Raw genomic sequence first — 26,538 nt, 5'->3', positions numbered from 1 at the left:
GGAATTGTTGTCATTGATTAGACAAATGCCTCATAAATTAATTTGTCTCTTCATGTTAGGGTGCAAAAGTTCCATCTGCTTTCCTGGATGTGTTTCCAAGTGTCTACTCCCGTCCACCCAAAGAGGTCCTTGAATTGGAAATGAGAATGCAGGAAGATCCATCATTAGAACAGGGTGATGATCCCCTTATGGATGACCAAGAGTTCAAGAGTGAGGCCTACCAACGGCCTTATCAGTACCTGCAACGTTTCTACAATGGTGTCAATTTGGATGCTTTCATGTACCAAGGAATTGAAGGAACTCATGTGGAATGCCTGCAGATGTTGTTTGTGTACTGCGGCATTGTAGACCCCTCTTGGGCAGAGTTGCGGAATTTCACTTGGTTCCTGAACTTACAGCTTCGGGATTGTGAGAGATCAGTCTTCTGTGATGTTTCTTTCATAGGGGATACTCTGTTGGGATTCAAAAATTTTGTTGTTGATTTTATGATCCTCATGGCAAAGGATTTCGCAACTCCTTCACTTAGCATCTCTGACCAGAGTCCTGGGAGACTGCACAATGACTTTGCTTCTGCCAATGAAGAGGATCTGGCTCCATTTAGGATAAGAAAACGATGGGAGTCAGAACCACATCCATATATTTTCTTCAATGATGACCATGAGTCCATGACATTCATTGGCTTTCATCTTCAGCCAAATGCGCAGAATGGGATTGATGCAATTGATCCATCAACAAACAGAGTGATCAAGCAGAACATTATGACCAAAGAGCTCTATGAGGGACTCAATCTACAGAGAGTTCCTTTTAATGTTGATTTTGACCAGCTCCCAAGATGGGAGAAAATTGAGAGACTTTCCAGAGTGTTGGGAATACAGTGGCCTCTTGACCCAGATGAAACATACGAGCTCACCACAGACAACATTTTGAAAATGTTGGCAATTCACATGCGCTTCCGCTGTGGAATTCCTGTAATAATCATGGGAGAGACAGGATGTGGGAAAACCAGGCTAATAAAATTCCTTTGTGAGATGCACAGATGTGGAGTTGCCACTGACAACATGAAATTAGCCAAGGTTCATGGAGGGACAAGCTCAGACATGATTTACACCAAAGTGAGAGAAGCAGAGACCATGGCTTTAAGAAACAAGCTGGATTATGGGTTTGGCACGGTGTTGTTTTTTGATGAAGCAAACACAACGGAGGCCATTAGCAGTATTAAGGAAATCCTTTGCGACAACACTGCTGAGGGACAGGATTTGACAGGTGACACTGGCTTGCAAATCATTGCCGCTTGCAACCCATACAGGAAACACACAGATGTAATGATCAAGAGATTGGAGTTAGCTGGTTTGGGATACAGAGTTCGTGCTGAGGAAACCGATGAAAAACTTGGCTCCATTCCTCTTCGCCAGCTAGTCTACAGAGTGCAGGCCTTGCCACCTAGTATGATTCCACTAGTTTGGGACTTTGGACAGCTCAATGACCATACTGAAAAAATGTACATCAAGCAAATAGTCGAAAGGGTAGCTGAAACCCATTTAATTGATTCAGATTACGTCACAGCCATTACAGATGTTCTGTCAGCCTCACAGAAGTACATGCGAACAAGACAGGATGAATGTAGTTTTGTGAGTCTGAGGGATGTAGAGCGCTGCATGCAAGTTTTTGGCTGGTTCTACAAAAACCACCCAATGTTACTCTCAGAACTTGACCAGTTTGAGAGTAATCAGAGGGCAGAGAGAAGCGATCAACATCAGAGGGATAATGATGAAAGAGACCCAATTCTTTGGTCTTTACTTATGGCTGTTGGTGTATGTTACCATGCCTGCTTGGAGGATAAAGAGAAATACAGAAGAAAAATTTGCAGGTACCTTCCAGAGAACTACAGCCCAATGAAAGTGTTGCAGGAGATCTCAGTTATTCAGGATCTTTTTCTGAGTGGTGTTCCGTTGGGTGAAACCATTGCCCGAAACAATGCCTTGAAAGAAAATGTCTTCATGATGGTGATTTGCATTGAACTACGAATACCTCTCTTTTTGGTTGGAAAACCTGGAAGCTCCAAGTCCTTGTCTAAAACTCTGGTTGCAGATGGCATGCAAGGCCAAGCAGCCCATTCTGATCTGTTTAGAAAACTGAAGCAGATTCATCTTGTTTCCTTCCAGTGCAGTCCTCATTCTACACCAGATGGGATCATCAATACATTCAAGCAATGTGCCCGTTTTCAGGAAGGTAAGAACCTATCAGAGTATGTCTCAGTGGTAGTGCTAGATGAGATAGGTTTGGCTGAGGATTCCCAGAAAATGCCTCTGAAAACTTTACATCCTTTGCTGGAAGAGGGATGCATAGATGATCAGCCAGGACCACACAAGAAGGTGGGATTCATCGGCATCTCGAACTGGGCTTTGGACCCAGCCAAGATGAATAGAGGGATATTTGTTTCACGTGGTGATCCTGATGAAAAGGAGTTGATTGAGAGTGCAAAAGGAATATGTTCCTCGGATGCCATGATCCTTGAAAGGGTGAGAGATTACTTTCAGCCATTTGCCCGTGCTTACCTGAACATTTGTAAGAAACAGGGAAAAGGTTTTTTTGGCCTGCGAGACTATTACAGCTTGATAAAGATGATGTTCGCTGTTGCCAAAGCCAATGATCAGAAACCTAGTACAGAACAGATTGTGAAGGCTGTTCTGAAAAACTTCAGTGGCAAAGATAATGTGGATGCTGTCACTGTTTTCACCAGTAGACTAAATATCAAACCCAAGCTTGAGACTATCAGTGCCATTGAGCTTGTAAGAGAGAACATCACAGCCATTGGACAAGATGAAGAATGCAGATACCTTCTGGTTCTGACCAAAAACTATGCAGCCCTTCAAATTCTTCAACAAACATTTTTTTCAGACCAGTACCAACCAGAGATTATCTTTGGTTCAAGCTTTCCAAAAGACCAGGAGTATACTCAGATATGCCGCAACATTAACCGTGTCAAGATCTGTATGGAAACTGGCCAAACCGTTGTGCTTTTGAACTTGCAGAACTTGTACGAAAGCTTGTATGATGCCCTCAACCAATATTACGTTAGCCTTGGAGGTCAGAAATATGTGGATTTGGGGCTTGGAACCCACAGAGTCAAATGCAGAGTGCACAGAGACTTCAGGCTCATTGTCATTGAAGAGAAGGACATTGTGTACAAGCAGTTTCCCATTCCATTGATCAACAGATTGGAGAAACATTATCTTGACCTCAATACTGTACTAAAGAGTGAGCAAAAAGACCTTGTTGAGAAGCTTGAACAATGGGTTCAATCCTTTATTTCTGCTAGAGGCAAGCACTCAATTGCTCCCCAAGCACGCCGTTACCTTCCAGCTGATGCTTTCATTGGCTACCACTCGGACACTTGTGCATCTGTTGTGGTACAAGTTACAGAGCAACTCAAAGGGCAGGAGCTCTCAGATCCTAGAAAAGTTATCTTAGATGAGGCTAAATTGATCCTTTTGAACTGTGCAACGCCAGATGCTGTGGTTCGGCTGGACTGCACTTCTCTCTCCAACATAGAAAGTGACCATTTGTCAAGGGTATACTTTGAAGACCAGAAGCACAGTTCCCTTGCTGACTTCATCCTTTCTCACCTACAGCAAGCAGGGCCTAGCCATGCCCTTTTCACAGAGGTAAATCTATTGTATTTTAAATACTCTGATTATTACTGCTGAAGAGTGATTTTTATTTGGGGGCTAGAACTGACTAGGGGGCCTCAGGAGTCTTTCAAAAGATGGTTTAAAAGGATAGTTCGTCCAAAAATGAAAATTCTGTAATTAATTACTCAATCTCATGTTTTCCCAAACACGTAAGACCTTCGTTCATCTTTGGAACACAAATTAAGATATTTCTGATGGAATCTGAGAGCTCTTTGATCCTTCCATAAACAGCAAGGATCCCTTACATGATCAAGGTCCAGAAACATAGCAAGGACATTGGTAAAATAATCCATGTGACATCAGGGGTTCGACCGTAATTTTACAAAGCTACGAAAAGCCCTGGCGCCATTGTGGAGAGTATCCACTGAACGTAAACAACGTATGCTATTCTGTGTCCGTTGCGTCACGCGGATATGTTGTCTAAATTGTTTGCGCTTTGATCTGAACGTAAACAACGTATCCGCGTGATGCAGCTCAGTGGATACTCTCCAAAATGGTGCTGGGGTGACGCGGAGGAGATGAATTGTTGAATAAAGTTGTTATTTTTATTTTCTTTCTGCACAAAAAGTATTCTTGTAGATTCGTAAAATTACGGTTGAACCCCTGATGTCACATTAATTATTTTACCGATGTCCTTGCTATGTGTCTGGACCTTGACCGTGTAAGGATCCTTACTGTCTGTGGGAGGGTCAGAGAGCTCACGGGATGCATAAAAAATATCTTAATATGTGCTCCCGAAGATGAACTGAGGTCTTACGAGTGCGGAACAACTTGAGGGTGAGTAATTAATGACATAATTTTCCTTTTTGGGAGAACTAACCCTTTAAAACAAGGTTTAAAATAAGGCAAAACTGCTAAAAATCAAGATGCAAACTGGCACCATTATTTTAATGAATTCCCTCAGTAGCTGTAATATTTAAGAACCAGGGTTCCCTTCTTGGAAAACCTTTAAACAGTACAGGATTTGAGGGTTCTAGACATTAAAAAAATGATAAAAAATTTAAAATATATTTTTTAAAATTCCTAATTAATCACAATGTAAGATATTTTAATGCGTAAAAACTGCTGAGAAAATTGTGAGCAAAAGATTCTTTAAAAAAAAAAATATATTAAAATATATATATATATATATATATATATATATATATATATATATATATATATATATATATATATATATATATATATATATATATATAATTTTTTATAATTATTTATTTTATTTGTATTTTATTTGTATTTTTATATATATATAAATACAAATAAAATAAATAATTCTTATCTCGCAATCACAAACAACTAGAAAACTCCTGTAATCATAAATTGATCATAAATAACCCTCAAGGACATTCGGTTCTTGAAGTTTCTGTAATTGAAATGTTCAATGGAATTAGGATTTAATCATTTTAATTTTACATATTTATAATTATTTTACTTTATAATTATTTCAAAATATTGCCACTTCTAGTTTCTTTAAATAAAGAGATTGAAGCCAAACAGCTTTTTCATTACAGCAGAAGCACCAGAAATATCTTAGTCTACATTTGGGGGCATTCAAATACTGTCAGATATTGAGGGACTTTGGAGACAAAACGTTTTGAAACCACTGCTCTAGAGCAATTTATAACATTTCAATATTAACATTTGCATTATTTTTTTCTAATCCTTAGGTGACTACATTCTCAAGGCTTCTGACTGCTGCAGAAACTGAACAGCTACACAACGTAGTTCAAAACATAGAGCTCCTCTCACTACAGCAATTTGACACGGAACACTCATTCCTCAAGAAAATCAAGTATTGTGCTCACAACAACACTACATCTTGTCATATCGCAACAAAAATGCACATTTGTTCTTAATTAAATGAATTAAAACCCTTTTCTCTGCTCTCTATTCAGGAATTATTTGGAAAACACCACCGGGGACAAGATACTTATCATCCAATCCGATTTTGATGAAGGCTCCCAAAGGTTAAATGTCATTGCATCTGCAAAGTGAGTTAAATGTGGTTGGTGGCATATTTTGCTAGTTCAGTAAATGCAAAGCAGCGTAATTTGAACTTAAAATATATTTCCAGGTATTCTTCTATAAATGAAATCAACAAGTTCAGGAAAGAGGACAATCAAAAGGTTTTTGTGTACTTCATCACTAAACTACCCAGAATGGATGGTGGAACTTCCTACATTGGCTTTAATGGCGGTAAGACTAGTTTGATTTAATCAATGATCAACACTGTTTGTTTTAGCGAAAATCTCATCTCTAAAGTTTCTTTTACAAGGGCCATGGAAGTCAGTCCACTTTGATGACCTCAGAAGATCGAAAGAGTTTGTCTCTGATATAAAAGCCTTGCAGTGTCTCACCATTAGCCAGCTGTTTGAAGAGAAAGCAGATGAGCCTGAGGGTGATGCCATTTTATTTGTAAAATATTGAGCATTAATCTTTTTAAAAGGTCTATTCACATTCTCAACAAAAAAATCTAATCAATTGTATTGTTTGCTTCTGTCGTACACAGAAGATGAAAAGATGGAGCTAGAAGACAATACTGTGAGTCACATCCTCAACAACAGCACTATATTTTCAGTAATTTTTTTATTCTATTGCTACCCTCTTCAGTTCAGTACACTTCTAGAAAGACTCGGTAAGTAAAAATGTAGTTGTATTTCTTGTGCTCTTCAGGGCTGGAAGAATGTTTTGGACACCACAGCACTAGTGCGAAGCTGTGTTCAGAGTGCAGTTGGCATGCTAAGAGATCAGACAGAGGCAAGCACCCGTAGTACCAAGAGAGTAGAGATTCTGCTAATGCTATTGGCTGACAACAAGACTCTACACGGTGAGAGATCGCCGTTTCTATTGTTATTCTTTATAGCTTTCATTAACTGTCTTATAAGGGATCACTGATATTTAGGTTTTTATTTTACCAGCTGAATTTCTGAAAACTTTAAAGAAGCGACTTCATTTTCTATTGATGACTCGTGATGAAAACACAATCGCTGCCAAGAGCTGGGTCTCAAAGGAAGCACTAAATACTGATGCATTGCAAGAAGGTGGAACTTTTAGGTAAGTGTAAGAGAGTGTTTTGCACAGTATATTGGATTGTAGCCTTTCAGATGTTCTCATGGATCCTCATTGGCTTGACTAGACCCTATTGGCTCTTTGTAAAACCCTATACCGTCTATATATTCTGTCTTCTACCCTGTACCTTCTACTCTCTTCAACTCTACTTTTAATAATAATTTATTTGTTTTTCAGACATGCCCTGTGGAGGCGAGTTCAAGCAGTAGTAACTCCCTTCCTTGCACAACTTGTTTCAATTATTGACCGCGACTGCAATCTAGACCTCTTGCTGGATAGACATTCTGAAGAACCTTTGAAGAAACTGTGGTTGGACATTTTTGGAGATTTCAAGTTACTAAATGTTCCTTACACAAGAGTGGAAAACAAGTATGTAATTATTTGATTTCAAGGTGCATTTTGTGAGCCGTTGGGCCCAAAACATATGCAAATATGCTAATGCTCCTGGTTTCACAAGCTTGATTGTACTTTGTTTCTGACAGGAATTCATAATGCAAAGCAAATATGCATTGCATTCTCAGCATTGCTGCTCAGTCAGTTTTTTCTTTAAGGTCAACTACTGTCATTTTTGAGCAACAGTTACAGAGAATCCTTCTGAGCAAGTTACTCAACTGGTATAGAGCTAGCTACCCAAATAATAACATTAATGGCTATGAACATTATGGTAACTCGAATTCTCCCCACAAATTAAAAGCAAGAGCATGTTGTGTAAATCTCAATCAGACACTAACAATGTTTTCTAAGCAATCATGTCTACAATTAGCAAAAGTCATTGCTGTAACTGAAAACACTGTTTCATAGCTCAGAGATGAAGACAATCTTGGTTCAGAACCACACTGCAGTCGACAGGAACATGGGTTGCACCTTGCCTTTCAGCTGGAGGATTAAAGATTGTCTAGAGGAACTCTGGGTGCATGCTTTTCAGCGAGAAGGTATTTTACACAACTTCTTCCCTTGCTATGTTTTTTATTTATTTTTTATGACCAATCATTCTTAAATCAGGTTTGTTCTCTTGAAGAGTTCTCTTTTTCATTTTCCTTTAACTTTTCCTTTAATTTTCCGTTAAAAGATTTATTTGCATTTCTTTCAACAGGACATTCTATAAAGCAATTTGAAGATTTCTTTTGGAAGACCCCCTTGGGCAGGTACATCTCTGAAGCAACCCAAGAGATGCAGATGGAGTTTTTCCACAGGTATCTCCAGGATTTCATCTCCATGACAATGAATGTAACATCAGAGGTGGATCTCAAGGTGAGAAATAGACCCTTTCAGAGCTAGATTTCTACCCATCTTCTAACACATCCAAGCACACTTGTTCATGTATTGTTTTTTATCTTTTACTGTAGCTCTTACGTGGCGCCCTTACTTGTGGTGTACATGAGCTTAGAGGCAGTCGGGAAGCACATGAAAGTGAAGTAATTTCTCTGGCATGGGTTCATGCTGCCTATCATCATTTCAAGAACCGAATACAGAACCTCTACAGGATGATCAGTATAGAGCCTCAGATTGCTCACATGTTAATTGATGACAGACGTGCCAGAGAGGGCACAGAATTGGTAATTGCATTCAACTTTTGCTGCCAAAGTTTTTATGAAAATATTTATTACAGTGATTGATTGTTTACTTCCCCCTGACCACCTTTCTGTTTTTCAGGTGTTAGATATGTACGCTGCTGTGGCCTGTATTGAATACCTGGAGCCCCACACTCTAGATGGAGATGTTCAGAGTCTGGCCTGGCTTAGACTTGTAAAAAAACTACAGGTCCCAATTGAGCTGGTATGCTGTGAGGTTAGCCTACGCCACTATGGAGAGAAAAGCAAACAGATGGTCATCCACATCCAGTGAGTTATGAGCTCTAAAATTTGTCTTTTATGAGCTCTACAATTAATGTCTTATCATGAGTCTTGGGAAATGTTACAGCATGTACCATGTACAAGTAACATGTTATCTGTCTATTTTTTGTTACATTATTGCTTGATAGCACCTACAGCTCTGGGGAGTAAGCTGTTTTTCAGTCTGACAGTGTGGGACTTGTATCTGTTTAGATACCTTAGATCAGTGCCTTAGATCAGTTCAAAGCCTTTTTATCTTTTTGACAAGTCCCCTCGTTGTAAAGCCCTGCACGGGCCTCAAATCTAAGCCCTTGTCCAACAGCTTATCAGAATTCTTCTGACTGCAGACATTTAAAAATAGTCCAGTTTTGTTTTTAATTGCAAAACGGTTACTTTATTAAGTTATTAAAGAAAAATGTTTTGTTAAATTCAAGTTTTCATTTTTTTAAAGTGATGACCTAGCGTCCAGCAGGGAGTTGACCTCATATTTGATCAATTTAGCATTTTAAAATCAGGACTTGACTTGCCATCAATAAAATCTATAGATATAAAAGACTTCAAGCATATCACAATTTTAGATTAAACAATAACCTAAATAAACTTGTCCTATTAGGCGCATTTACGAGTGTTTCTGCGGACTATGGAAGCTAAAGCATGCTTAATGCATGGAGGCGCCGCCGCAATAACATGCGGGGGGGGTTTTTGATAACAGTGAAAACAACTTAAAATACGCCTTCATTTTTGCTCTTCCAGCTAAGAGTAATGCATCATTCGAAACTGTAATAGATCTAATAGGTCCTCCTTTCTTCTGTAACTCTGCCAACTGGGACACTAAACACTGTGTGCGCCAATCTTGACAGTCAAGCCAAGCATGGTCTGCTGTTGTTTCCACCAGCGCAGCACATCTTTTCCGTCACCTTAATTGATGGATGTCTAAAATATAAAAAGAAGGAGAATCCTAAAAGCGTGTGAGCTATGACGTGAAAATTGGCCTGAAGCCTGGCCCTAGGGGCGTAAATAAGTCGGGGCCCTGTCATGTTCGGGCTACAATGCGGGGCTCTACCTCGTTGTCTATAAAAATATTCAAGGTCCCCAGCACACAACCCTGTCACTAGTGCTGGCTTTGCCTGCAAATAAGACTACCGTATTTCAAGATTTTTGAAAACCAAATCTTGTGTTTTTTCTTAAATTATTTTCATATTGCATATTTTTCCTATTTAAATTTTTGTTTTGGAAGTATGGTAAATATTGGTAAAATGTACCACCAATCACAGTTGTAGCAAATTAGCTCAAAGTAAGATGAACATAATTTATCATAATGGGTTGTTATCAATTATATATTCATCTTCAGGAATTAACTGCAATTAAACATTAGCATTAACAGTACAATAAAATGATTTGTTCGTCCGCAGTACGGACAGTTTCAATTGTCTATTGACTCTAAGGAAAATTATTTCTCTGGCCACTGAGAATAATCTCCTTCTTAACACATCGCTCATAGAGCGTGTAACAAAACCGGAACGTTAAAGTGACCTCGTTCTGTGAGCTGCAGACACAGGCGACCAAGTGTGAATACATATGGATGTTTATTAAACTACACTACAGGGGTACATGTAACATTGAACTAAACACAAACACACATACATTAAACACAGATGCCAACGCAAGGAAGGCATGGAGAGAGGGAGAGAGAGAGAGAGAGAGAGAGAGCACGCTCGTGCGCAAGGGAGAGAAAGAGCATAATGGCAGGATTTGCACATCAGCTGACACAACCTGTTAGAACCATCAAAGAATTACATCACCTTAATCAAAAGTGGTCGAAGCCTAGAAGCGCGTCTAAACATTATCAAGCGGTTGCTTGCACTTGTTTGTTGCAATGTGTTTCTTAATTCTTGATGAATTCCTTTAGGAGCGAAAGCTTTGTCATTCCAGGGTTGATTGGTCCGAAGTTAAGTCACCAAAGTTACTGAGCTCAAAGCTGCCAGGAGCTCGGACTCCCCCCGAAGGGGAGTCGCTAAGTTTCCACGGTGATATGCGTGTCTCTATGGCACCCAAGTTAGAGATAAGAGCGGGTCTTTTGGGTGGTGTTAGAAGTTTTATCTGGATCCAGCAACGCCCATTTCTGGTCAGTTCGACCAGTAACAACGCGCATAGTTTCGGCGGGAGAGTGTTCCTTTGTCTCACTTACACCTCATTTGCATGTTTTATGACTTCTGCTGGATCAGTGTAATTCTTCCCACAGTACTGTAGGAATATTATGGTGCATTTCACGAGGTCACAGTGTACATCATTGTTTGATAAATGAAGAGCAGATCATTTTGATATCAAGAAAGAAACATCTAGCATATATTAAACCAGAGATACATTCATACACCTGAATATAGGCGTTTAGAGTCTAACTAATACAAGTAAAGTGTTGTAACTAGGTTAATATAATAGGGGAATATACATACAATACATGCAAATATCAGATACATTTATAACTGCTTAATTATAGCCTAAATAAAGCAAATGTCTTTATGTGTGTGTGATGTGTATTTGAAATTGTGGAGACCACTGGTCTAGTCAGGCCGTTGGTGCCTGGCACAGGGGGGGTCATTCACTCCTTTTCGGAATGTGTTTGAAGTTTGATAGAGAGACCAGAGAGCTGACCTGCGTAGCGTCTTTTGATAGTGGAAAAAGACCATAGACAATTTAGCACCCATATAACTGTAAACGATGAGGCCAGATCAGTAATTTGTGTGCCGATGTTCAAAGGTTAAAAGGGGTTCTTACAAAGTGTAATCAACCATCAGTGAGCATACGCAGACGCTACACAGTTTTAAATATACACTTTTTGATAAACCTGTAAGGTCTGTTTTGGGTTTTGTTTCTTGTTCATGTTTTCATGTCTTTTATTTTGAAGTTTGGTCATGGTTCCTGTTTTGTCATGCTTCCCTTGCCCTCATGTTTCATTGCTATTGGTTCCTTTGTTCTATGTGTCATGTTCTGATTGGTTGTCCTTGTCATGTGACCCTCATAGTTTTGTATACGTTTGCTAGTTAGTGCAATTGTGCCTTGTCGTGTATTGTCGTTGTAACCTGCTGTCGGTGAGTTTAGTTTGTTCATGCTACGTCTCTCTCATGCCACGTCAAGCCTGTTGTCAAGTCAAGTCTGTGTTAAGTCTGCATCTGTTTGGATCATGTTTGGATTATGGAAACCACTTTGTAAATAAACTGCACTTGGGTTCATACTACACTCGCCTTCAGTGGACTCCCTCGTTACAGAATACACGACCCCTACAATGAACCCAGCAGTTGGACGTCTCCTCTGCCTGCGTCAGGGCAACCGGGCTATAGAGGAGTATGTTGCTGATTTTTGTGAACTTTGCTATTTGGTGGATTTTAATGACATGACCCTAAAAGACATTTTTCGTTCCGGTGTCGACGAACCACTGCGGTCCAGTCTGCCAGGGGGAACTATTTGTTGGTCACTGGAACGATACATTGACTTTGTTCTTGTGTTGGCCGGGTCACCACTGACTGTGGGTATTATGGATAGGGAGCCTACTAACGTCACATCTGCTATGCCAAAGCCTGTTAACGTCATGCCTGCTGCTCCAAGACATGCTCAAATCTTGCCAGGGCCTGATCACGTCATGCTGGCTAATCAAGAGCTTCTGCATAACATGGCTGCCATTCAAGAGCTGCGTCGCAAGATGGCCACCACTCAAGAATCTCTTCGGCAAATGGCCGCAGTTCTAGAGTCTGCTCACGTCATGCCTGCCCAGCCAGAGTCTGCTCACGTCATGCCTGCCCAGCCAGAGTCTGCTCACGTCATGCCTGCCCAGCCAGAGTCTGCTCACGTCATGCCTGCCCAGCCAGAGTCTGCTCACGTCATGCCTGCCCAGCCAGAGTCTGCTCACGTCATGCCTGCCCAGCCAGAGTCTGCTCACGCCATGCCTGCCAAGCCCGAGTCTACGGGGCCTGCTCACGCCACGCCTGAGTCCCCGGCCAAGATGGCCGCCACCAAAATTTCCCCAAGGAATTGTTTTTGGGGGGGCTATAGTACCGAAGCTCCTGCTAATGCGGAGCTTGGGTCTGGAGCTAATGGATGCATGGTTGGCGTATCTGACCTCCCATTGAATACCGCACTGTCTGTGATGGCGGTTGCCATTGGGTGCGTGTGGGCTGCACACTGTGCTCCTGAATCCTCGTCCTGCTCTGTCACGGCTATGGAGGCCGTGTGTGAATCCTTGTCCTGCCCAGTAATGGCTATGGAGGCCGTATGTGAATCCTTGTCCTGCCCAGTCACGGCTATAGTGTCCGCGCTTCAAGAGCGCCCTCAAGTGCCCGCTCCTCCTGAGCGCCCTCAAGTGCCCGCTTCTCCAGAGTGCCTCTCCGATCCCGAGTCTCTAGTCCCGGCTGCTCTGCCCTGGTTGGCTCCGGTCCCATCTGCTCCGCCCTGGTGGACCCTGATCCTGCCTGCTCCCCATGGCCCCCTGCCTTGCCTGCTCCGCCATGGCTCCCTGTCTTGCCTGCTCCGCCATGGCTCCCTGCTCTCCCAGGCCCGCCATTGCCCCATGCTCCTAGTCCTGTTGCCCTTCACGGGCCTGGCCCACCATCCCTCCCCCCCATTCTGCCTCTGCTTCACCACCCCCCTGGACTTTTTTGGGGTTGTTTTGGGTTTTTGTTTGGCCGTCGGGAGCCGCCCTTAGAGGGGGGAATATGTAAGGTCTGTTTTGGGTTTTGTTTCTTGTTCATGTTTTCATGTCTTTTATTTTGAAGTTTGGTCATGGTTCCTGTTTTGTCATGCTTCCCTTGCCCTCATGTTTCATTGCTATTGGTTCCTTTGTTCTATGTGTCATGTTCTGATTGGTTGTCCTTGTCATGTGACCCTCATAGTTTTGTATAAGTTTGCTAGTTAGTGCAATTGTGCCTTGTCGTGTATTGTCGTTGTAACCTGCTGTCGGTGAGTTTAGTTTGTTCATGCTACGTCTCTCTCATGCCACGTCAAGCCTGTTGTCAAGTCAAGTCTGTGTTAAGTCTGCATCTGTTTGGATCATGTTTGGATTATGGAAACCACTTTGTAAATAAACTGCACTTGGGTTCATACTACACTCGCCTTCAGTGGACTCCCTCGTTACAAAACCATAAAAATAACAGGTAGCCCATCTGAATTATATAAAAATTAGGCTATCCATCTCATAGTAGCCTAGCAAAATGTCATTAACAGAACTGAAATCTTATGCTGCATCCCAGTATGTACTCTTTTGAAAAAAAGTATGTACTCTTGTGAAAAAAAGTACACACTTTTGAGTGTGTAGTCGAAGAGTAGGCAAGCTTTGGGGCATACTATCACGTCACACAACTGCGTCTTTACCGGACCGCTCTGTCGCACCTGTTACACGCACCCCTGTCACTGTAAACTGGCCTGTCGATCAGCTTGTCACAGTTAACATCCTCCACATTTCATTTCATTTAACTTCCTACCGTATTTGAGAGAAAAGAAGTAGCTCGTTGATCTGCCAGTCGCGGGTCTTTCATGCGGAGAACTTTGCTCATATCTTCTGCATAACGATGCATTTAAAAGTTAGCGACCAAATGGGTGTTTATAAAAGTTCACATTGCGATTGCAGATGAAATATAATACGGATAACAATAAATAAATATTTTTTACCAGGTTAAATGTTGATTATTAGTAACTCAAACCCCTTTTTGCAAACCTCTCTACCTAACCGTCGATCGCGCACATCCACCACGTTTGTAGTTTTTCTAACGCGTTTTATACATGTTTGTAGTTCTGGACCAAATCCTTCACCAAAGCGCAATGGATTGTGGGCAATTTTAGCCATTAGAGTGTGCACGGATCCACACTTTAAAAATCGACCTGAAATAGTAGACCATCCGGGGACTTTTGGCATACTATGCTTTGGGACACACTTATTGTAATCTCACATACTATTTAGGATGGATAGTATGAACGTTGGGACGCAGGGTTATTGTAGTCTTCAAATCTGCGTACTGTCTTGCGTTTTAAAATCACTTACAGAGGAAGTTTGGTCCCATCAGGCTAACATGACAGTCACGACCAGTGTTGGGTAAGTTACTTTCAAAAAGTAATTAATTACAGTTACTAATTACTTCATCAATATTGTATTTAAATTACTTTACTAATTACTCTATCTGAAAAGTAACTTAGTTACTCAATAAGTAACTTAATTATTCAAATCGCTAATTAGGCTACATCTTAAAATCCCTATAAACCTTAATAGAAATTAAACTCTATATTCTTTCAATTCGAGTCAAACATAGAATAGTTTAGCCTTTTAGCTTTAAAACAACTGTAATACTTAAACATTTTTATGAAAAAAATGTAACCACCTTTGGTTAACAAATAGAAATACTCTGCAAAATATCTGAATAACAAAAAGGCTTAAAAGTTAAACAATACATTTCAGTTTGGCAAGATGTTCAGGAAAAGCCCAACTAGTAAAATCCATACAGGTTTATGTCAAAATAACACGTTAACTAATGTAGGAAAGAATAAATTACAGAAATGATCTTCTCTGCTGAATAATGTTCTTATGAGGTAAATTTCTCATAGCAGGTCTTCTTTCAAAAATGATGAATATTAGATAATTTTTTTTTTACTATATATATATATATATATATATATATATATATATATATATATATATATATATATATATATATATATATATATTACTTTTTTTTTTTGTATCTAGGTTAGGGCATATGCGCGCAGGTGACTGCATATAATGAGCTCAGACACGGGAAAGACTGTACCTTGCTTTAGTTTCATACGGATTGCATAATCAGAAACATTAGTTTTTAAAATTTGAATTCGTTCAAGTGTCAAGTAGACACTTCAAGATTTTTAGATTCTATTGATTTTAGTCTTATATGTATCTGAGTCAGAGCCGGCGCCAGGGCACCTCCATCAGAGGGGCATTTGAATTTCTGGGTGGGGGGCACAAATCACGTTTTGTGTGTGTGTGGTGGGTGGAGGTGGTGGGGGGGGTGGAATGGGAAGCGTGCAATCTGTGATTGCGTGCAGTTTCTGACGCTCGCTAAAGCGTGCAATCGCTTTCTTATGTGCGCTGTTTTACCGGTTTCACTTTCGCTTTCGAAACGATCACGTTCAGCAAGAAGGGGAGAGGATGGAAAGTGGGGGGCACCGTAACTCTGCCCGCGAATGCCCCCTCTTGGTGCCGGCCCTGATTTGAGTATTTAAGGTTTCTCTGTGAATCAGGAAAATCTGAAAGTGAACGCACCCGCACGCGGAGGGTTAAAGCCGCTGCATTCAATATCTTTAGACGGTAAATTTAGATTTCAAATTCAATATTGCTTTTAGAACTGTTGAAATTATTTACTGTATGTAACGCAAGTACTTTATAAGTAACTGTAATTAAATTACCTAAAAATGAACAGTAATCCCTTACTTTTACTTTTTCAGTGGATAAGTAATTTAATTACAGTTACTTAGTAACGCGTTACACCCAACACTGGTCACGACTCATGCCACTTTTCAGTTTAGCTCCAACTTGCCTCAGCACCTGCATGGAAGTTTCTAGTATGCCTAGTAAGAGCTTGATTAGCTGCTTCAGGTGTGTTTAATTAGGGTTGGAGCTAAACTCTGCAGGACACCGGCCCTCCAGGACCGAGTTTGGACAGCCCTGTTCCAACATAACACACATACAGTACATACGTATTTCTTGGCACACTCATTTTACCTGTATTTAGCGCCACCTATGATTTGTGGGTGTATTAATGGCATGTCAAAGTCTAGACCCTGAATATAAGACGACCACGTTTTTTTCAGGTGCATTTCCAAGAAAAAAACATTGTCTTATATTTGGGTCAATACGGTATTTACTGTATTGTGTAATTATCAATATTACATTTATTATCATTACATCATTTTATTATTAATTTTCAGACATGGATGGCGTCGCATTTGCTCTCTGGCCTTGTTTGTGGAGCACATGCTGCTGGGTGTTGGAGATGTGAGGTTGAAACTCAGGCCACTAGTTCTTGAACACACTCGACGCCTAGCACAAGTGAGTCGACTCTGTCCATTTCCTTGACAATAATTTCTTGAACAATTTCATTTCTGCTTATCAGCACTCATCTCTTTGCTAAAGGTCTTAGAGCGAGACTCAAATCTTAAAAAGAGGCAGCCGTTTGAGGCAGTGATAACCATACTCAAAGCCTGCAAAGATGGAGCATCCCAAACCATTTTCAGGTTTTTTTTATTAGTAATATTTTCTTTAATCAAAAGGTTTAGTAAGAGGCTACTAAAGGAGTGTGGTGATTTGTCACTGTTTGTTTACACAGGTTTGGCATTCAGCCTTGTCCAGTGTGCATGGGAGACCCTCAGGACCCTTTGAGTCTGCCCTGTGACCACATCTACTGCCTAACCTGTATCAAACAATGGCTGGTGCCTGGCCAGATGCACTGCCCTCTGTGTGTACAGGAAGTGCCTGATGCCTTTGTGCTCAAGGCCTCTGATGAAATACGGTAATCTGCTAATTGTTTGGGATGAATAGTTGTTGTTTATCTCTCTGATTGTCTATCTGTATTCTCTCTATCGTTCTAAAAGATGATGTGCTTTTTTCGGTTATTAGGGATCTCATCAGTCAAAACGCATTCTTCAGAATGCGATGCAATGCTTTCTTCATTGATCTGGTCACAACGGTGTGCTTCAAGGACAACACTCCTCCCAGCAAAGACATCATCCTACACCTGTTGTCCCTCCTGATGGTGGAGTCCTGCTCACTCCCTCAGATCAGAGGTATATCTGTTTAAGTATATGTGTGGAGGTCTAGGTCAGAATGAATAAATGACCAGAACGTTGTTCCTCATCCTCTCAGGACGAGACCGGAGGTTCTTGACCAAGGCTCTTTCTCCCTTTGATGACTCTGTTGATAAAAATCCAGTGGTGCGTTCAGTAGTACTGAAACTCCTGCTCAAGTACAGGTGAGCGCAGGGCTTCTAACAGCTCACAGCACTCTCTTAAACATTTATCGAGATAATATTTTTTGTCTTTTCCTTTTTTCAGCTTTGATGATGTGAAGCACTATCTTCAGCAGCATCTGACAGAAGTTGAGCAAAGCAACATCATTGAGGAGACTGATAAAACCGAGCTTTATTCTTTGTACATAAACTGTTTGGAGGTGTGTAGATCACTGCTCTGACCAACTCACGTTTACCTGCCGTGTTTTATGGCTTAGTTTTAGTTGTTTATGAAAATTAAATATTTTGGTGATATGTATATAACTGCATATCTAATGTGAAAAAATAGCATGCTGATTAAGGCTAGTTATACTTTTTTGCTTTTATTCTTTTCTATACATCTTAACTTACTCTTACTTTTAAATAAAAAAAATATGAATTTCTCAAGAATTTGTGTTAAAATACCCTTATGTGCTATATGTTTAAAATTTAGTACAGTATGTCGTGTCTGCAGGACTCAATGTATGATCGGACAAAGTGGCATTCTATGGCAGAGCAGCAGGCCTGTTTACAGGAGGAAATTCGTTTTCTGCTGGAGTTCCTTCACTCTGATGCCGTGTCTGCACACACTGCATCTATAGAGCACCTGCAGCGGGTGGCCAGAGTTCGATTGTGCCTGGATATGGCGGCTGACCTGCTTGTGAATAGAGTGACAAGTGCTGGTAATTTTTAAATTTGTAGTGCTTGTGTTTTAGTGTGTGACATGATATCATGAAATGTGACAGAACATGTCCAGGTTACATTTAAAAAATTACATGAAATTTTTTTTTATTGTGCATAAAGAAAACTTACCTTATTTTTGGAACTTAATTTTTAATTTAATTTTTTTTGCTTTGCATTGCAACATTTTATTTTTTGCAATGTTTTCTGTTATTTCTCTCCAGTTTTGAAACATTATTGCAACAGGTAATGAAATATGCACTATGATCCTAGAATGTTTTTATGAGATTCACCCAAAAACTAAAAAAAAGTTGTCATGATTGTCAAAGGCTAGAAACTAAAGTTTTTTGTTAAATTATAAAAAAAAATAAACTTCTGTATTTGTATACTTCTACAAATTTCTGTATTTGAAATTTAAATATTTTTTCTGTTGGTGTTGATATTGTTTTTCTGATTTTAGGTGCACACGATGATCCTTCAGCTATCCCACCGTTTTTGGACAGCGTGGTTAGTCTATGCTGCCAAATCAGGAATGACTGGTACAGGGTTTACCTCATCAGAAAGATCTGCAGTCTTCATGGGGTTGAATATGTCCAGAAACTTCTGACACAGGAAGGGTTCAAGTGGCTGTTTCCTCAGGAGATTCTTGAGTCGGTGGGTTTTAGTTTAATTAACTTCATAATCCTGGAATGAGTGACAAGTATTTATTCTTTAACTGCTATGTTTATTTCTCTCAGAATCAAGATGACAGTCAAATTGACCAGTATCTAGCATGTGGAATGGACTACAAAACTATTCGAGATGCAGTTGCCAAAGCCATGCTAGATTGTAACATGGGCGTAATACAAAAAGCTATTGAGGTATTTGTTTACTCCTTTACAACGCGCGCACACACACACTGTGCTCCAAAATCTAGAGAGCTGCCTGTCCACCTTATTTTTCCCTTAAGAGCAAGCACGGCCATTTGTAAATTTAATGGGTCTGACATCCCGTGTCGGTAACACTTTATAATAACGTCCAGTTATAAGTAATTTATAAGTGATTAGTTAATGATTAACTAATCGTTTACAAAACATTCATAAGCAATTAATAAGTGATATGCTAACAATTTGTGTATGTTTTGTTAATTCATTTAAAAGTCATTTACAAGTAATTAGCTAATGATGAACTAATCATTTACAAAACATGACTATGCATTCATAGATGATTAATAATTGATATGTTCATATTTTTATCTATGTTTTGTAGAATAAGTTTTGAATCATTTACAAGTGATTAGATGATAATGAACTAATCATTTACAAAACATAACTATGCATTCACAAATGATTAAGTATATGCTAACAATTTATAAATCTGTCATAAGTTATCTTTAAAAATAGCATCATGAAATAATCAAACAGATCCTTAATGGGATAGTTAATATATTATTAATCACTTATAGATCATTGAAATGTCAACATTGTACTATTATCTCAATAAACATTATAAATCATTTACAAAGCTTTCTGCATCCCCTAATCTAAAGTGTAAACTAATCATCAGTTGTAAATGTTTTACAAACTTTATGGTTTCCAGTCATGTGTGCGTAAATATATATATATATATTCACAAACAACCTGTAACCTGGAAGGTTTGTAAAACATTTACAACTGATGAGTAGTTTGCTAGATGGTCTGGTTCTATACTATTCGCTAGTATGTTTCTAGCATGATTAGCATGTGACTAGCATTTTGCTAGCATGACTAGCAAGGTACTAGCATGTCGCTGGCATGTTTCTAGCATGATTAGCATGTGACTAGCACGTTGCTAGCATGTAACTAGCATGTTGCTAACATGACTAGCATGCCGCTAGTATGTTTCTAGCATGATTAGCATGTTGCTAGCATGACTAGCGAGGTACTAGCATTTCGCTAGCATGTTTCTAGCATGATTAGCAAGTGACTAGCATGTCGCTAGCATGATTAGCAAGTGACTAGCATGTCGCTAGCATGTTTAGCAAGTGACTAGCATGTCGCTAGGAGAGATAGAGAGATAGAGTCAGATGACAGATAGATAGATAGATAGATAGATAGATAGATAGATAGACAGACAGAGTCAGATGATAGATAGATAGATAGATAGATAGATAGATAGATAGATAGATAGATAGAGTCAGATAGATAGATAGATAGATAGATAGATAGATAGATAGATAGATAGATAGATAGATAGATTGTCAGATGACAGATAGATAGATAGATAGAAATAGTCAGATTATAGATAGATAGATAGATAGACAGACAGACAGATACTGACTAGTATGTTTCTAGCATGATTAGCATGTTGCTAGCATGACTAGCGAGGTACTAGCATTTCGCTAGCATGTTTCTAGCATGATTAGCAAGTGACTAGCATGTCGCTAGCATGTTTAGCAAGTGACTAGCATGTCGCTAGGATAGATAGATAGATAGATAGATAGATAGATAGATAGATAGATAGACAGAGTCAGATAGATAGATAGATAGATAGATAGATAGATAGATAGATAGATAGATAGACAGAGTCAGATGATAGATAGATAGATAGATAGATAGATAGATAGATAGATAGATAGATAGATAGATAGATTGTCAGATGACAGATAGATAGATAGATAGATAGATAGATAGATAGATAGATAGATAGATAGATAGATAGATAGATAGATAGATAGATAGATTGTCAGATGACAGATAGATAGATAGATAGATAGATAGATAGATAGATAGATAGATAGATAGATAGATAGATAGATTGTCAGATGACAGATAGATAGATAGATAGATAGATAGATAGATAGATAGATAGATTGTCAGATGACAGATAGATAGATAGATAGATAGATAGATAGATAGATAGATAGATAGATAGATAGATAGATAGATAGATAGACAGAGTCAGATGATAGATAGATAGATAGATAGATAGATAGATAGATAGATAGATAGATAGACAGTCAGATAGATAGATAGATAGATAGATAGATAGATAGATAGATAGATAGATAGATAGATAGATAGATAGATAGACAGAGTCAGATGATAGATAGATAGATAGATAGATAGATAGATAGATAGATAGATAGATAGACAGAGTCAGATGATAGATAGATAGATAGATAGATAGATAGATAGATAGATAGATAGATAGATAGAGTCAGATAGATAGATAGATAGATAGATAGATAGATAGACAGAGTCAGATGATAGATAGATAGATAGATAGATAGATAGATAGATAGATAGATAGATAGATAGATAGATAGATAGAGTCAGATAGATAGATAGATAGATAGATAGATAGATAGATAGATAGATAGACAGAGTCAGATGACAGATAGATAGATAGATAGATAGATAGATAGATAGATAGATAGATAGATAGATAGATAGACAGAGTCAGATGATAGATAGATAGATAGATAGATAGATAGATAGATAGACAGACAGACAGACAGACAGACAGACAGACAGACAGACAGACAGACAGATAGATAGATAGATAGATAGATAGAGTCAGATGATAGATAGATAGATAGATAGATAGATAGATAGATAGATAGATAGATAGAGTCAGATGACAGATAGATAGATAGATAGATAGATAGATAGATAGATAGATAGATTGTCAGATGACAGATAGACAGATAGATAGATAGATAGATAGATAGATAGATAGATAGATAGATAGATAGAAATAGTCAGATTATAGATAGATAGACAGACAGACAGATACTGACTAGCATGTTGCAAGCATGATTAGCATGTGACTAGCATGATTAGCAAGTGACTAGCATGTTGCTAGCATGATTAGCATGTGACTAGCATGTTGCTAACATGACTAGCAAGGTACTAGCATGTCGCTAGTATGTTTCTAGCATGATTAGCATGTGACTAGCCTTTTGCTAGCATGACTATCAAGGTACTAGCATGTCGCTAGTATGTTTCTAGCATGATTAGCATGTGACTAGCACGTTGCTAGCATGATTAGCATGTGACTAGCATGTTGCTTGCATGATTAGCATGGGACTAGCATGTTGCTAGCATGACTAGCAAGGTACTAGCATGTCGCTAGCATGTTTCTAGCATGATTTGCAAGTTACTAGCAGGTTGCTAGCATGACTAGCGAGGTACTAGCATGTCACTAGCATGTTTGTAGCATGTTACTAGCATGATTAGCAAGTGACTAGCATGTTCTATCTATTTTCTATTTAGGGATTTTAAGATGTAGCCTAATTAGCAATTTGAATAATTAAGTTACTTATTGAGTAACTAAGTTACTTTTCAGACAGAGTAATTAGTAATTTAAATACAATATTTATGATGTAATTAGTAATAGTAATTAATTACTTTTTTAAAGTAACTTACCCAACACTGACTATGAACACTGGTTTGTAGTGCAGTTTTTATAGTTTACTGCACTTTGTTATTCCTCTCGTTATTTCCTTACAGCGGCTAATGGATAGATAGATAGACAGAGTCAGATGACAGATAGATAGATAGATAGATAGATAGATAGATAGATAGATAGATAGATAGATAGATAGATAGATAGACAGAGTCAGATGATAGATAGATAGATAGATAGATAGATAGATAGATAGATAGATAGACAGACAGACAGACAGACAGACAGACAGACAGATAGATAGATAGATAGATAGATAGATAGATAGATAGATAGAGTCAGATGATAGATAGATAGATAGATAGATAGATAGATAGATAGATAGATAGATAGATAGATAGATAGATAGATAGATAGAGTCAGATGACAGATAGATAGATAGATAGATAGATAGATAGATAGATTGTCAGATGACAGATAGATAGATAGATAGATAGATAGATAGATAGATAGAAATAGTCAGATTATAGATAGATAGACAGACAGACAGATACTGACTAGCATGTTGCAAGCATGATTAGCATGTGACTAGCATGTTTCTAGCATGATTAGCAAGTGACTAGCATGTTGCTAGCATGATTAGCATGTGACTAGCATGTTGCTAACATGACTAGCAAGGTACTAGCATGTCGCTAGTATGTTTCTAGCATGATTAGCATGTGACTAGCCTTTTGCTAGCATGACTATCAAGGTACTAGCATGTCACTAGCATGTTTGTAGCATGTTACTAGCATGATTAGCAAGTGACTAGCATGTTCTATCTATTTTCTATTTAGGGATTTTAAGATGTAGCCTAATTAGCAATTTGAATAATTAAGTTACTTATTGAGTAACTAAGTTACTTTTCAGACAGAGTAATTAGTAATTTAAATACAATATTGATGATGTAATTAGTAATAGTAATTAATTACTTTTTTAAAGTAACTTACCCAACACTGACTATGAACACTGGTTTGTAGTGCAGTTTTTATAGTTTACTGCACTTTGTTATTCCTCTCGTTATTTCCTTACAGCGGCTAATGAACTCTCGCACATTCACAGAAAACGGCTTACATTGAAAAATAAGGTGGATAGACCATATCACAGTGCATCTGTGGCAGTGACCAAGGTCAGAATTTAACAAGGGCTTTGGGCAAAAATGCCATTAAAATGGAAAAAAATACAAATTCAAGAGGGGAAAAAAGAAAATTCTCCTGTACAAGTAAATCAAATCTAATAATTCTAATGGCTGATTGTTGATCATTTCAATGGTAACTGTCAATAGTATTCAGTAACTTTGTTTGACATAAAATTATACAGATTTTTCTGTATAAATATGGATTTCCGTATTTTCTGACCTCTGAGGGGCGACCCATGTGACTCACGTAGATCCAAGGGTTTTTTTTGGTAGTGGTGGTGGGGGGTTGGTTACTGCAGGATGATTGAAATCGCGCAAATGGCCTTAAGCTATTACCTAAATAAACTGCGAAAACATTGTTTCCGAAAGCATCATGGACTGAATGGTCCTGAGAGGGCTGCATGAGCTCACGTCGCCATCTGCAGGACAGTTAAAAGCGTTGTTCAAAGCGCCAAACACGAGTAGAATCAGCGCTGAAACGACCCGGTGACTTTTTATGAATGGCGGTGAGAATTTGAGATTGCTAGTGCTGTCATAAAATGCGGCTTTATATTTTTGTGGAAAAAATGATACCAGTCAAACATTTGTATAAGATTTAAAAAAGAGAGAGAAATTAATCATTTTATTCATCATGCATGAAAGTGATAAAAAGTGAGTGAAGGCATTTAAAATGATTTCTATTTAATAAATGCATTAACAAATTGAATTAATATATTTGATAATTGATTAAAAAAATTCTGCTTTGCATCACGGGAATAACATTACATTTTATAATATATGAAAATTGAAAACCTTTTTTTTTTTATTTGTAATAATATTTCACTATATTGCTGAGTTTTTTTTACATTATTTTGATCAGATAAATTCAGCCTTGATGAGCAGAAGATATTTATTTCAAAATCATTCATAACTGTAACGTTTCCAAACTTTTGGCAGGTACTTTAATAATAAAAACAATTAAATATGCTTTACTATAATATATTATAATACTTTATTATATTATATTATGATTATTAAATGCTGCTTTTTATTTTTACAGGACAATAGTATGTATTATTACAATATAAGATATATCTTTTAAAGTGGTAAAATATATATTTTTAATAAGAAGTGCTGGGGGTGTGGCTTGTGGGTGTGACTTGGGACATGGTCAGATTTTCCTTCTTTTTTTGTCTCTAGCTGATCACAAGCCTGACAGATACATTTAATAAGATATATACATTGTTATATTGCCTCTTAATGGGAAAGTTTCTGACCCTGTTAGTGACCATTAACAGAGATTTAGTTCAGTCATTTGTAAAGTCATTAGACAGTAATGAGGCAGTTCACTAGTTTGTAGGTATTGTCCACTACACGAACACTGAAATTAAATGCTTAAATTATGCAATCAAATACTTGCCATTTTTCTTCCTCAGTCTTTTTAAACTGTGCTGACCAGTTTGCAATGTCTTTCAAAACATCTTTGTCAGAAGGATTGCAACTGCACACCCATGAAGAAAGCTGTTTATCTGCTACTGGCTTTGTTCAGAGAAGTCACCGCCCTGTACAGAAGTGGAAACCCCAACATGCACCCTAAACCTGAGGTAAAAACACAAACATATACTACACAACAATTTTATATATAAATAACTATAATAACTATCTCTCTCTCTCTCTCGCTCTCTCTATATATATATATATATATATAATAAGCCATATTTTCTGTATTCTATGGATTTTTTTTGGTAAATGTGTATCACTGCTGTGTGTCTGATATTCATGTTGTTTTCTGTAGCAATGTGCTGGCCTGGAAGATTTTATCAGAAGCTCAAAAGTCTTCGTCAATAATGAAATGAGAGCATTTGCTCAAGCTCTGGTGAAAAATGATCTTCATGCTCTGCGTGTACAACCACAGACCTCAGGCAGAGAATTTGTGCTGGTAGAGGTCACAGTTCACATGGCTGCAGTACTGCTGTGTGGAAATCTGCCTTTACTTAAGCCACTGCAGCAACTGGCACTGTCCCCAAACAACATGATGGTATGAACCCTTCACCCTTTACATGGTGACTAAAATGTGTTTGAATGTGATATTTCTATCATGTTCTCCTGACAGGCTTCATTCATCCCAACTATGCCTGATGACATGTTGGCAGTTGCCCAGCAGGCTATGGGACAACTTCACTGGTATTGTGAGTGGATTATGTTTATCTGTACTGCTATAGAATTTGCCAGTGTCATGCAAAATTCAAGACCTGTAAAAATTCAGTGCACCTGGAAACCCAGTGGTTAAGATCTGACCAGAAATGCAATATTAAATTACGTTCTATCTCATATTAATACAGTGATAATTAAACAGAACTTCATTATTAGAACTTTGGGAGTTTAAGATAATATATTTGACGGTGTTTGCCTGGGTGTTACATAAAATGTAATTTTCTGTTATATTGAGTATCTCTCTGTTGTAATGCCTAAAATAACAGCATCAGCAATAATGTATGCCTATGGTAATATAATTTCTTACAGAATTAAATGCCACAAAAGTTTGCAATGATAAAATAAAATGAAACTGATTTTGCAAACCATATTATTCTTCTAATATGACGAATATTCTAAAAAGACAAAAAATGTATGGCAGAATTTTCTCCACCCGGAATTGATTGGTTTGTAAAAACAAATAGGTGATTTACAGTACATACTGTACCTGAATAGAGTGGCTAGAAAGGAGAGGTAGAAAAATTAGA

At 38.3% G+C, this 26,538-nt stretch overlaps 1 protein-coding gene across 3 annotated transcripts in view; it reads left to right on the top strand.

Moving 5' to 3' along the window:
* Window positions 1-26,538, top strand: part of LOC306866505 (E3 ubiquitin-protein ligase rnf213-alpha-like) — a 131,179-nt gene that overhangs the window by 93,297 nt on the left and 11,344 nt on the right. For 2 of the 3 annotated variants that reach the window (XM_079411752.1, XM_079411753.1), the window contains 25 exons: window positions 60-3,665; window positions 5,363-5,487; window positions 5,591-5,686; window positions 5,770-5,891; window positions 5,971-6,093; window positions 6,205-6,236; window positions 6,369-6,522; window positions 6,614-6,749; window positions 6,942-7,133; window positions 7,566-7,696; window positions 7,858-8,015; window positions 8,111-8,320; window positions 8,418-8,605; window positions 16,538-16,658; window positions 16,743-16,843; window positions 16,936-17,118; window positions 17,226-17,392; window positions 17,472-17,577; window positions 17,660-17,774; window positions 18,068-18,275; window positions 18,734-18,927; window positions 19,011-19,133; window positions 25,288-25,401; window positions 25,593-25,835; window positions 25,911-25,986. In XM_079411752.1, coding sequence (XP_079267878.1) covers window positions 60-3,665; window positions 5,363-5,487; window positions 5,591-5,686; window positions 5,770-5,891; window positions 5,971-6,093; window positions 6,205-6,236; window positions 6,369-6,522; window positions 6,614-6,749; window positions 6,942-7,133; window positions 7,566-7,696; window positions 7,858-8,015; window positions 8,111-8,320; window positions 8,418-8,605; window positions 16,538-16,658; window positions 16,743-16,843; window positions 16,936-17,118; window positions 17,226-17,392; window positions 17,472-17,577; window positions 17,660-17,774; window positions 18,068-18,275; window positions 18,734-18,927; window positions 19,011-19,133; window positions 25,288-25,401; window positions 25,593-25,835; window positions 25,911-25,986 — 7,024 coding nt within the window. The remainder of the gene's footprint in view (window positions 1-59; window positions 3,666-5,362; window positions 5,488-5,590; window positions 5,687-5,769; window positions 5,892-5,970; window positions 6,094-6,204; window positions 6,237-6,368; window positions 6,523-6,613; window positions 6,750-6,941; window positions 7,134-7,565; window positions 7,697-7,857; window positions 8,016-8,110; window positions 8,321-8,417; window positions 8,606-16,537; window positions 16,659-16,742; window positions 16,844-16,935; window positions 17,119-17,225; window positions 17,393-17,471; window positions 17,578-17,659; window positions 17,775-18,067; window positions 18,276-18,733; window positions 18,928-19,010; window positions 19,134-25,287; window positions 25,402-25,592; window positions 25,836-25,910; window positions 25,987-26,538) is intronic. The other variant, XM_079411754.1, reaches the window with a different exon arrangement.

This window comes from Barbus barbus, assembly GCF_936440315.1.
Source record: "Barbus barbus genome assembly, chromosome: 4".
NCBI lineage: Eukaryota > Metazoa > Chordata > Actinopteri > Cypriniformes > Cyprinidae > Barbus > Barbus barbus.
This window is presented reverse-complemented; position numbering and strand designations above follow the sequence as displayed.